Raw genomic sequence first — 11,601 nt, 5'->3', positions numbered from 1 at the left:
ACCTGACTTGGCCATGATAATGAAGAAAAGAGAAGAGGCTGTCTGCAGAATTGAGGCATCCATGGAATTTTAGGGGTGGCAGAGGGAAAAAGTAGAACTCAATGTTCCTACTAGAGATCTACAACTAACCAAGGGGTTAGGACTGTAGCATGGACTGGCCTGGTATGTGTATGAAGGGCCTTGGTAAAACTTAGGCAACTGCCCATCTATAGAGGAGCTAATGTGAGGAGAGCCTTGTTTGTCAAGAATTAGTGGTCGGAATATTATTTCTAGAGTGTTACAAATAGGGGTACTACTACCACTTCAATTTTACACAGAGAACAGAGTGACTTTTGTACAGTGCTGGCCTCCTAATTCCCAGTCTAGTCCTTCCAGGTCTAGACTGGCCAAGTGAGGTTTGTGTATGTCCGTGATGTGCTACACGTGTGCAAAAGTCAGTGTAACCAAAGTAAATGTCTATTGGGTCCTAAGGAGAGAATCCAAGAATACAGGCTAGTAAGACAGAGATGACTAACTTGCTGAATATACAAATCTGTTCAAATTCCCCAAGCCGCAAATCAGAACTACCACAGATCAGCATTGAAATAACTTTATTAGAAGGCTGTTCTAAGTGAAAACTTCCATGTTGTGTTGCTTAATTTTGCTTTTGGACAAATTCCAGTTATAACTAAAAAGACAGTAATTTTGCATTGATCTTTGCATCCTGTGTTTTTCCCATTAGGCCATACCGGTGGAATGAAAGTGCAACTGTCTAGTCAAATGATTTGCAACCACTATTTCAAGAAGGGGGAGGAAGGAAGCAGCAAGACCCAAGGCTCCAAAAAGCAGCTGTTCTCCTGGCTACAGGAAGTGGGGTACGTCAGTCTGAATGGAAAGGGGACAGGCCCATTTTACCCTTGGGGCAGACAAGCCGCAAAACCATTCCCACTTACCCATTCAGCCAACCAAGCCTTCCCTTACTAGAAGGCTCCCCCTTCTTCCACATGTACCTGGAGAGTCAGGTCATAGTCACTTCAAACAGAAATAATATTTTTGAAGAAATTCTTCCTGATTCTGGGAAATTACTTGGATTTTCATCTTGGAAATCCCTGAGATTTCTCCCTCCCCACTCTCCTTCTCTCCAAATAAATTTTTGTGCCCACTAACACCAACTGTCTATCATTCACACAATCTCATCCCTTCTTTAATCACATGCACTACTCCAGGAGAGCAAGCCTAGACTCTGACACCAAAGGAAAGTCTCTCCCCCACCATGATCCTATTTCTCTCATTCACAATCCTCAGGCTCCAGCCTAGAAAGAAATTTCTCCTGATTGATCTCGTAGACCTAAGGCAGACAGCACAGGCTACATGGAATGATGGGGCTCCTTTCACGTGCTTATGGTCTTCCCCATAGCTTTCCTGCTGCTGCACAGTGCTAAGAAGGTGCAATCAACCATGAACATAAATAAGGATAAAAAAAACCTAAATAGGACAGGCTAATAATTAAACGTATCTATAAAAATAGTTAGGACATAACTCTGTTCAAATAAATACAAAATAAATATGCTTTAAGCAGTATAATACATTGCTTCAGTGGAATGTGAGGCTGATCCCTTTCTGCCCCAATTAGGAGTTGGATGAGAATGCTTTAGATTAGAAACCTGACCCAAAACAGACTTTAATGTAGTCAGAGAAATAATACCTCTACCACTTCCTCTTCCTACTCTGTAAAAGAAGCAAAGGATGAATTTGCACATCTATTTCTCTTTCTGATGAAGTAAAACTTCTTATTCCAACTCCATCGGAATTTAAGGCCTCAAACTCCCATCAGGGAAGAGAATCAGGCCAAAGAGTCTCCTTCCCAATCCCAAGCTACAGACTGACTTCTCGGAGAGAGTGGCTTATGCTCTGAGTGGACACTTGGCCCAGCTCTTGCCTGGGAGCCAGCTCGGGGCACCTTGGGGTGCTGAGCAGGGAGGAGAAACCCTTCCGTTCCAAGGACTGAACAATATTACTCATGAAGTCATGCATTATGATGTGAGGCTGTTAAGACAGATAAGGTATTAACCTTACCCACCCTTGCCGTGCACACAAACATGCAGGGCACCAGTTCACTGTTCATTTAACTGTCTCGTGGATGAGGGAGGTGCTCTGCTTATAGCAAATACACAAGTTGGTCATTCTCTTTCCTGCAGGAACCAGGGCAGCTTTTACTCTGTACATTGGAAAATGCTATTGGTGAAGTTCAAGGTTAAATCTTTTCTCACCATGGGAGCATACATGATAAATAGACCGTCCCATCACAGTGTGTTTTAAGAATTAAAACAGCAAATAGGAAGTGAGCAAAGACTGAAAAGGGAAAACCCTTAGCAAACCAGAGGGTTAATTTAGACACCCTGGAACAAATAGCTTGGTTGCTTAGTGCAAGATGGTGGAAGTAAGCCAGTTCCCAAGACTGTTTTTCAGCAGGCATGGCAGGGAGCACTTCTCTCCTTACTTGAAAGCCCCAGGTCCTGTTCCCATCCCTAGGCCCCTGAGGGAGGCTTTGTAGGGAACAAATGGGGTTTTCTCAGGGGTCTACAATGAGATCTGGGACAATAAGACTGACATGTCAACCAAAGGCTCAGACCTCTTTTCCCCCTGCCTCTTCTATGTCTCATACACATTCTGAGGTTTTCACAGCTTGGCTTAAGTCAGCTTAGTGTTGACACATTCACAGAATGAGATGGCTATACATCCTGGGATTCTAGCCCAAGATCCTTAAGTCCAACAGTCCGGAGCCAACCTCCCCGTCACCGAGACTGCACCCCTAAGGTGATCTTCAGGTTCTCATATACCACATAACTGATGCTCACAGCTGGGATCACTTTCATGAAGTTGGGGGCCAAGCCTCTATACAGGCCAAATGCTCCTTCTGTCCGAAGGATTTGTTTGAAGAGGCCGCTCATGGTCACTTCTGGGGCTCCCTCGATTGAAGCTTGAATGAGAAGAAGTAATTGAAACATTAGAGACCTCTCATGGGTACCTCCCAAAGCCCTCTGGGCCCCCAGTGGCATTTCTTTGGCGGCTAGAAGTGTTCTTACCCTGGGCTTGCATCCGAGTCCTCACAAGAGCCAGAGGGTAACTGGCCAGCTGACCACAAGTACTGGATATTGTACCACAAGCCAAGAGGACAAACACACCAGGGTCTGCACTGTTGACTGCATACCGTTGTAACCAGGTATTTTTTAGTGTCTAGAAGAAAAAGAATGGTGAATGAGTCAAGAAGCCACTAAATGTCAGAGAAGAGATTATAGGGGAGGGGGATTCAAGACAAAACTATAGATAAGTTGTTTTGACATGAGATATTAAGTGTCCCAGATTCTCTTCTGGATTACTTCAGAGTGAAACAGATTTTAGTCCCTTTTACTCGTCCCTCCCCAGAGGGCACCAGAGCAACAGGCATTAAATTTGCCCCAGGGTTTAAAAAAGGTCAGAGCAAAAAAAATCAGCTTCCCCCCATCATAGCTGTGCAGTCAATTACCTCATAGACAGCCAGGTCTATTCCTGCATAAGGAATAATTCCAAGCATATTGGGGATATAGCCTTTGTAGAAAGCCGTAATTCCCTCCTTGGACAGGATCTTCTTGGCACAATCCAACATGCCCGAATACTGCCCTGTTTTCCGCAGTGCCATCCTTGTCTTTAGGACCTAAAAACAGCAAAAGGGCATTGGTATCAGGACAGCTCCCTCCTTAAACACCACCCCCCTGTTCTAGAGACCAACATCACTGCTCCCATCTCCACACACATAGACAAAAATATTCCTTACTTCCATAGGATAGATGCTACTCTGGGCAATAGCTCCTGCCAGAGAGCCTGCCACCAGCCTCTCATGAATCCTCAGTGTTTCTTGGTCACTACCAACAAGGCGCTTGATCTGGAAAAAAGAAGTCAGATGAAAAATGAACTGAGGGATTAAGAAGATCTACACCCAACCTCAGTCCTCATCCTATAGATTTCTCATAACCAGTTTGGGTTAAACAGCCAAGTTCTAGTTACTCCAATACAGTCATTTCCATTTTATAGATGAGGAAGGGGCCTGCTAGGTTCTACTCCATGTTCTAGGTGGGTAGGTAGGTATAAGGTTGCGGAAATTCTCAGATTGTTAGGTACTCGAGACACATTTGTCACCTGACTGTGCTTGAAACGAAGCAATCCTCACCTGCTCATAGGCCATAAATTTAATAGCTGATTCTGGGGCAATTTTGATGACATTAATGCCATTGCCACGCCAGAGAGATTTGGCCCCTCCTTCTCGGATCATCTGTGTGAACCCTCCAACAATACACATGTTGTTGCTACGGGAAGCATGGACCTGGGGAAAGAAAAATTGGTCAGCACCAATGGCATAGACCTTTATCATCAGATAGATGACTTCTTTTTTGTACAACAAAAGATCAGGGAAGGCAAGTCCTATGGCAACAAGGACCCGCTGTGCCTTACTCATTTTTTGATAGCACCTAGTAAAGCACTTTGGACATGGATCATCAATAAATGTTTGTTGTTGCTCAATGAACTTTCCCCCATTTTAATATCCTAAAGACCCAACAAGCACTTCTGTTTCAAAATGACAGAGAGCAAGTTAATTTTTATTCATTAACCGACTTTCAAAGAAGAGGAACAGAGGGCAAGGGAAAAAAATAGAGCAAATGACGACTTTCTTGTGCCCACAGTGGACTCTAGCACACAAGGTGCTAGAAAATAAACAGGGAGTAAGAGGCTGGGGAGATGGAGGACAAGAGACCAATGGGTCACTGTTAATACAGACACCAAGCAAAGTCCAACATACTGTCCTCTCACAACCCAGTTTTGCAATTCTTCCTCTGACATCAATTAGGTGATCTCTCTATGGTCCTGTCAACGTGGAGTTAGGGGCTCTGCCAAAACCACTGATCTGGGTGGCATCTGGGTCAGATGAAGATCTGCTCCTTTCCTAGCACCCTGCATAAGAGGTGCCAAAGGAAAAAGGCTCCTGACACTACCATGTGATCATCACACTCATGGCCTAAGTCCTATGGCTCAAACTAGCTCTTAAATAACTCAGATACAATTAAATCAACTATGAGCCACATCTCCCTCAGACCCAGGTGGAATGTTGTGTTTGTCTGAGGCAAGAGTTCCCTTTCCATCTGTTTCACTAGGCAAGGAAACCATGGGATCAAAGCAGCAAGCTAACCACAGATGCAAGTGTTGGGATTTCCTAGGCTTGTTTTTCTCTTCATACCTGCATGAGCACCTTTAGCCGGTCCAGGGGGGCCGTGCAGGTCCTAGATACAGCCCCTGCTCCTCCTCCGGCTACTAGATGTCTCCACCACATCCCTGTCTGCCTTTCTTCCACTGTGAACTCATCAGGGACTGTTAGGTTCTCTCCCACATCAAAGATCTATAAGGACAGACAACAAAAGACAAAACAGTGATCACTCACAAGCAGAACTCTTTCAAGGATGTCACTGCCAAACCCTCTTGTTCTATTTCTCAAACAGGGACAAGTCATGAATTACTCAATAGTACCAAAGTACCTCTTCCTGGTATTTATGAGGACGTAAGGCTAACTTAGTCATTCACCAGGTTGATCTATTATTTTTGTTACTTGATTTGTGAGATTAGACAACACATTTTTCTTCTCTCTAAACTTATATCCTTCCATTCAGCTCAGATATAAGAAGCATAAATGAAAGAACTTCTCTTAAGTGCTTAAATTTTTTGGAGATATACTCCAAATAGTCATAGAAGATCACAGGATTATAGAGTTAAAAACTCATTTAGGAAAAAAAAAACACCCAGAGGCTAAGAACAATTATAAATATATCAAGATGTTCCAGTCTAGGACTCCTAGATGGGTTACCTGAGATTCCCATAACTCAGATAAAATGTCCAAAAGGTACAGATCAAAGTGCAGTGGGGAGGAAAATTTCTGAAACTTGACATGTAACCAGATCACACTAGCAGAACATTATGCAACCCCTAAGCAAATATCATTGAAGCTCTAATGCGTGCATATCACTTTCTAGTCTTGGCAGGGTACAGAGCAAGGCAAAGCCAGCTCTGAGCTGACTTCTAGAGCTGCAATCCCTGCAAACCAGATCATCTGCTCTTTTACCCTCTTCTCCACTGGAGAGTTCTACCTGCAACTTTTAAAAAAGTCACACTAGAGCAAGCAGAAGGCAAGCATTTATCAAGGTAACCATGTAAACCATGGATTACTAAGACTAAGCTGGAAAAATAAAGATCACGACCCAGGAGAGTTATTGACTGTACCGTGGAATGCTTCCAGTACAGAATGATCTCAGGAACATTTTCAACTGGATGCAAAAGATGATAATCTCTCCATTCATTCCAGTCAATTGTCATAGTTCCATTTTTATCCATGCTATAGGACAAAAACAAAAAGCGCAAATATGAAATAGTTCTTTACGTCAACAAGCTACATCTGTTAGTTAACACCCCCTCCACCACCATCCCCGGCAAACTCAAATACCACAAAGAAAGGTCCAGAAAAGACCTATGGCTCTATATCCCAAATCTTACAGAAAGAGAACTCAAGGTAAATGAAAGGATTTCATACAGAACAGGTAGGGAAGGCAGTCACCAAGGTGACACAAATACTTACTAGGTGACAGGGCCCCAGAAATGGCCCGTTCGTATTCTGACAGACAGACAAGGGTAGGATGCAAAGGAGAGAGGAAAAAACAGTACAAATAAGTGCCCATTAGTGGATGTTAGTGAGGCAAGCATACAGTAACAGATAACAGTGTAGAAATCGTGGACAACCTGATAACCTCCCCTCCAGAGCAGCAACCTCAGGGACCATGACTTGCTATTAGATTCTGGCTTACCAGCAACTAATATAGGCTGTCCCAAAAGTCTCCTTGGAGTTTTAAGCTTTAATAGCTATTAAAAGCTTAACTAATAGCTATTAACACTTAAAATCCCATGGAGATTTTTGAGGCAGCCTCTACAGAGATTCTCAAAGTTGTAGGTTCCAGATTCATGGAGGGAGGTTAGCAACAAAAGAACTATTAAGTCATTGGGCTGACTAAAATTATTTTCAATTGCTTCCAGGTAGGACAGCAACTAAATCACAACAGAAAAATCATGGCTTATCCTAATAAATCTCTACAGGAAAGGAAATTTCTACCATTACTAATAAAAAACAATCTTAACCATGAATAGAGTTAACATTTCAGTTCTTTGGGAAGAAACTTAAATCTCTTCTGCTGCAATTTCCTCTTATGGTATCAAAACACTACTTATCACTACATTCACAAAGACCCCTCATGTGACCAAGCAATCCCCTTTCACAACTAGTCTTCCCTACTTTGTGTGCAGGTCAAGCAATTCACTAGTAACACGCAGAATCGTTCTAGGTCAGTGGGGAGCCTGTGGCCTTAAGGCCACATGGGGCCTTCTAGGTCTTTAAGTGTGGCCTTTTGATTGATGTGCAGACTTTTGACTGAATCCAAATTTTACAGAAGAAAAATTTGGATTCAGTCAAAAGTCTGCACTTAAGGACCTAGACAGGCCACATGTGGCCTTAAGGCAGCAGGTTCCCCACCGCTGCTCTAGGTTATTGAGGATTTCTCCCAACAGTGTGGTACAGTGAAAAGCGTGAAGGATTTGGAGTCAGAAGACACACCCTGCTATTTATTAGCTATGTGACCATGGATGGTCAAGTCACCTAATCTCTCTGGGCCTACTTCCTCATGTGTAAAATGAGAGGGCTGGATTAGGTTTCCAGGAAGGGCTATTCTAGTTCTAACTCTATGATCCCACAAACAATAACCCTTGCCTAAAAGAGGTGATTGCTTCTAAGATAGGCTTATTTATTCATTCTTTTCAATCATGAAAAGTCGAAGTACAGATGAACAGATATTGAGTGGCAGTAGGAAAGGTGCTACAGTCAGAACACATGAGGACAACTACAGGGAGGGTTAATGTCAGAACAAGTCTTTTGTTATTTTTGTCACACATGTGTTAAACTGAATTCAGAGGCTGGTTAACTACTTACCTCTTAAGGATTTTTTCAGCCTGCTGTTCAGAGATCTTGACCCCCAGATCCCGCAGGGACTGCATGATCTCCTGAGCATCAATGCGCCCTGCAACAATAAAAGCCAGTGAGCTAAGAACAAATGTCCAGAAAATCAAATGGGGTGGGCAGAGAAGCATACCAGGTGGAAACTGTGCCAACAACCTGGTCAGCAATGGTGTTTATTAACTAGGCCAATATGATGAACCTAAGACTTACCATCATTCTTTTTGTCCAAGCTCTTAAAGACAAGTCTCAGTTTCTTTTCATGGTCTTGAAGATAATGAACAAATTCCTCAAAATCCAGCTGCCCATCCAGGTCCTTATCTCCAGCTTTTACAATTTTCTGTGGGGGGAAAAGTATGGTTTTATTCCTTTGCTAGACTACACTTCAATACCTCCTACCCAGTGCCCCGCCACATGCAATACCTATCAGTGCGAAATGCTGGGCCAAATAGCACACTTGGACTACCCTGCTATCAGGGAATGCTGCTTCTTCCTTTAAAGGCACAGCTTCATTCAGTCTATGGAATCCTGTCAGTTTCTCAAAGCTACTACTTAAGATGAAAAACACAAGTCACCAAGTTCTGGCCAACCTCTCCCAAATCCACTGTCTAAATGTAGCCTGTGTTCCTCACAGGCAAAGAAAAGAGAGAACAGACTATGGGAAAGAAACTTAAGACAGAGCACCAAGGAAAAGTACAGGTTTCTTTGAAGTGACCTGAAGGCCAACTTATTGTACAACCAGTATTAGCGAGTTAGATACCTGGCAGCTATGTACTTTTATACTGACCCTAGTACGGCTCCTAGGAGGGAAGAAGCTCTCATAGAGACAAGTCCACAGAGCCATGGGAGGTTTAGACTTGGACCTTGAGATTATACAGTTAAGCAAATTTGAATGCCTCAAGGGAAAGGAACTCTCCTCTCTTTAACCCAACCTTAGAAACAGAATTAGCCCAAGAAGAATCTAGTCTGGTTCCCCATTCCTCCTTCCTCCTTACCCCCTCCAACACGGAGGAATTAAAAATTCTGCTGGACCTTGGCAATTCTTGCTTGGCTAAGATACTGCCCAATCTTAGGAGGCCAAAAGGAGCATTCCCAGGCATGTGTTGAATGGTACTGCCAGTACTTAATCTTAGGCAAGAACGATGGACGTAATATCAGGTCTCTCAGCCAGGTATTTAAAAGCCTAATGCTCTGCTATGGGAACTGTACTTGGTAATATCTCACTGATGCCTTAGAAACATTAGAACCTCATATTGCTTTACAGAGAACCTTTCAATAGTCATGTGTTTCAAGTGCTCCTGCAAGATTCACTGCTTACTCACTTTTTTTTGAGAGTGGTTGGGTTTCTTTTGCCTTTAGAGAAAGAATAACTCCTGGCCCTCCCCTCCCTGTTCCCAAAGGACACCTGTACTAATGATCTAGCTCATCTAAATCTATCATACTGAGGTTTGACAGGATGGATGAGTAACAAGCAAATGTTTATTCTCATTCACTCAGTAAACACACGTTTGTATGTATATATGTTGTTGCTTCAAGATACTGACAGACAAGCTCCCAATGACATATTACCAAGCATATCAGTTGGCCTGGCTAGATTATAAATTAGAGGAGAAAGGAAGCTTATATGTGCTAAGTAAGGGATTTCAAATGCCTTTAGCTTACTGTGAAGTTAAGCTATCTGCACTCAGCATTTGCATTCATTTTTAGATGGTTAGTGAACACATCACAGAGATTCCAATGTGGCAGGATGATCACAGAGGAATTTGTGGCACCTCCTGAAAGGCTGCTCTGGCCCTGAAACATACCTCCTGGAGCCAAGCATCACTAAAATACATATATAGATAGATAAGACAGACAGACAGATAAATGGTTGTTCCTTAAGAGTTAAACCTAAACATTAACTGGAAAATTAGTACCAGAAACAGGTTTTTAAAGTTGAGGTTTGAAGCTAGTCAACCTATTAGCTGGCTTATTCTCCTAGAACAGTCAATTCTTAATTTCCCTCTGGCAGCCAGTCTAAAGCTCAACAAGACTGCACAGACAATTAAAGGTGCAGAAAAGACTCCCTGCTGATGAAGACACTTACTTCTTAGAAACTCTTCCAAAAGAATAAATGCAGATGAGCTGGGGTGGCAAGGAGATGCTATTATAAACTTCAGCTATTATCTGCGTCTATAGTCATTCACCCAGCCAAGAGTGATGCAATGCGTCTAGGGTTACTGCACTAGATTTAGAGCAGAGGCCAGATGGAATTTAGATTCCATCAAGGGTAGCGGCAAACCTTATCCACAGAACTTTTCAGTGCTTGCACTGAGGCATCCCATGAAGTGCTAGAAAACACTATCTCCTTAAGCTGACAATTGTGATTCAGACCATGTCTCACTGCTCATTTCAAAATGCTCCCAAACAACTCTGCTTCTCTGTTTTAAACAATTAGGTGTAGTATCTGCACACTTCCAGTCTCCTGTAGTGTAGAATTAACAGATTTGAGTCTTTCAAGTCTGGGCTCTGCCATTTCTTAGCTATAAGACTTTGGGCAAGTCATTTTACTTTTCTGGGCCTCAATTTCCTCATCTGTAACAAGAGGATAAAAGTCCAACCTAACTTTGGGCTTTGTTGAGAGGAAAGTACTTCATAAGCCATAATGCACACTACGGGAATGGGGCTCTCTGTTATAACCTCCATCTCAGCAAGAAAATCTGGTAATAAATCCAGGTGGCAGGTGTTTGGTGCAAAGGGAATCACCCAAGGTGCTCCTTCATTATTTACTCACTTTTTTGGAGAGAGGCTGGGTTTCTTTATCTTTAGAGAAAGACCCTATTCTAGAAAGACATCAACACTAAATCGTTACAAATGGACCTAGCTCACCTAAATCTATCATGATGAGGTCTGACAGGATGGATGAGTAACAAGCAGATGTTTATATTCTCATTCATTCGCTCAGTAAACAAACAGTTGTTTCTTATATATGCTATTGCTTCAAGATACTGACAGACAAGTTCCCAATGACATACTAGGAGTTCACTTAACCAACTACCAAACGTATCCGTTACCCTTGGCTAGATTATAAATTGAAGGAGAAAGAAAGCTTTTAAGTGCTAAGTAAGGAAAAACATTCTTGCCATAAGATTCCACAAAAAAGTTAAAGTGACTAGAAGCAGGATCACACAAATCATTAAAACTCTATACAGTACAGCTGATCATATTACTTGCCTACTTGGTGGGTGAGGGAGGTGGTGGGAGGGAAGGAGAAAATTTGGACCTTAAAATTTAAAAAGAAAAAAAATGCTAAAAATACATAAATAATATTTTCAAAAGAAAAATAGTATTTTACAATAAGCCTCAAACTAACCTTTTCAGGTATTTTGTTTCTGTAAATAATTGTAAAAGGACCCAGATTTTTTGCAATTGTGGTGCTACTCCCAGACCTTTTCCTATGTATCTCAATTCCAGGGAAATCACTTGGAGCACAATAATTTATTTTCTAGGATTAATTTACATGAAAGGTTGGTTTCCCCGAAATTCCTGCCTGCCTAGTTAAGTCA

At 42.3% G+C, this 11,601-nt stretch overlaps 1 protein-coding gene across 2 annotated transcripts in view; it reads right to left on the bottom strand.

Annotated features, from left to right (window-relative positions):
* Positions 1–573: 573 nt before the first annotated feature.
* The window catches only part of SLC25A25 (solute carrier family 25 member 25), a 33,886-nt gene continuing 22,858 nt past the window's right edge, over positions 574–11,601 (bottom strand). For both annotated transcript variants that reach the window (XM_036749313.1, XM_036749315.1), the window contains exons 2-10: positions 8,270–8,396; positions 8,033–8,120; positions 6,283–6,394; positions 5,249–5,407; positions 4,187–4,339; positions 3,794–3,901; positions 3,506–3,673; positions 3,066–3,216; positions 574–2,959 (exon numbers count right to left, since the gene is read on the bottom strand). In XM_036749313.1, the coding sequence (XP_036605208.1) occupies positions 2,775–2,959; positions 3,066–3,216; positions 3,506–3,673; positions 3,794–3,901; positions 4,187–4,339; positions 5,249–5,407; positions 6,283–6,394; positions 8,033–8,120; positions 8,270–8,396 (1,251 nt within the window). In that variant the 3' untranslated portion in view covers positions 574–2,774. The remainder of the gene's footprint in view (positions 2,960–3,065; positions 3,217–3,505; positions 3,674–3,793; positions 3,902–4,186; positions 4,340–5,248; positions 5,408–6,282; positions 6,395–8,032; positions 8,121–8,269; positions 8,397–11,601) is intronic.

The sequence above is a fragment of the Trichosurus vulpecula genome, chromosome 3, assembly GCF_011100635.1.
Source record: "Trichosurus vulpecula isolate mTriVul1 chromosome 3, mTriVul1.pri, whole genome shotgun sequence".
Classification (NCBI taxonomy): domain Eukaryota; kingdom Metazoa; phylum Chordata; class Mammalia; order Diprotodontia; family Phalangeridae; genus Trichosurus; species Trichosurus vulpecula.
Note: the sequence above shows the minus strand (reverse complement) of the source record. Positions and strands in the feature narration are given on the sequence as shown.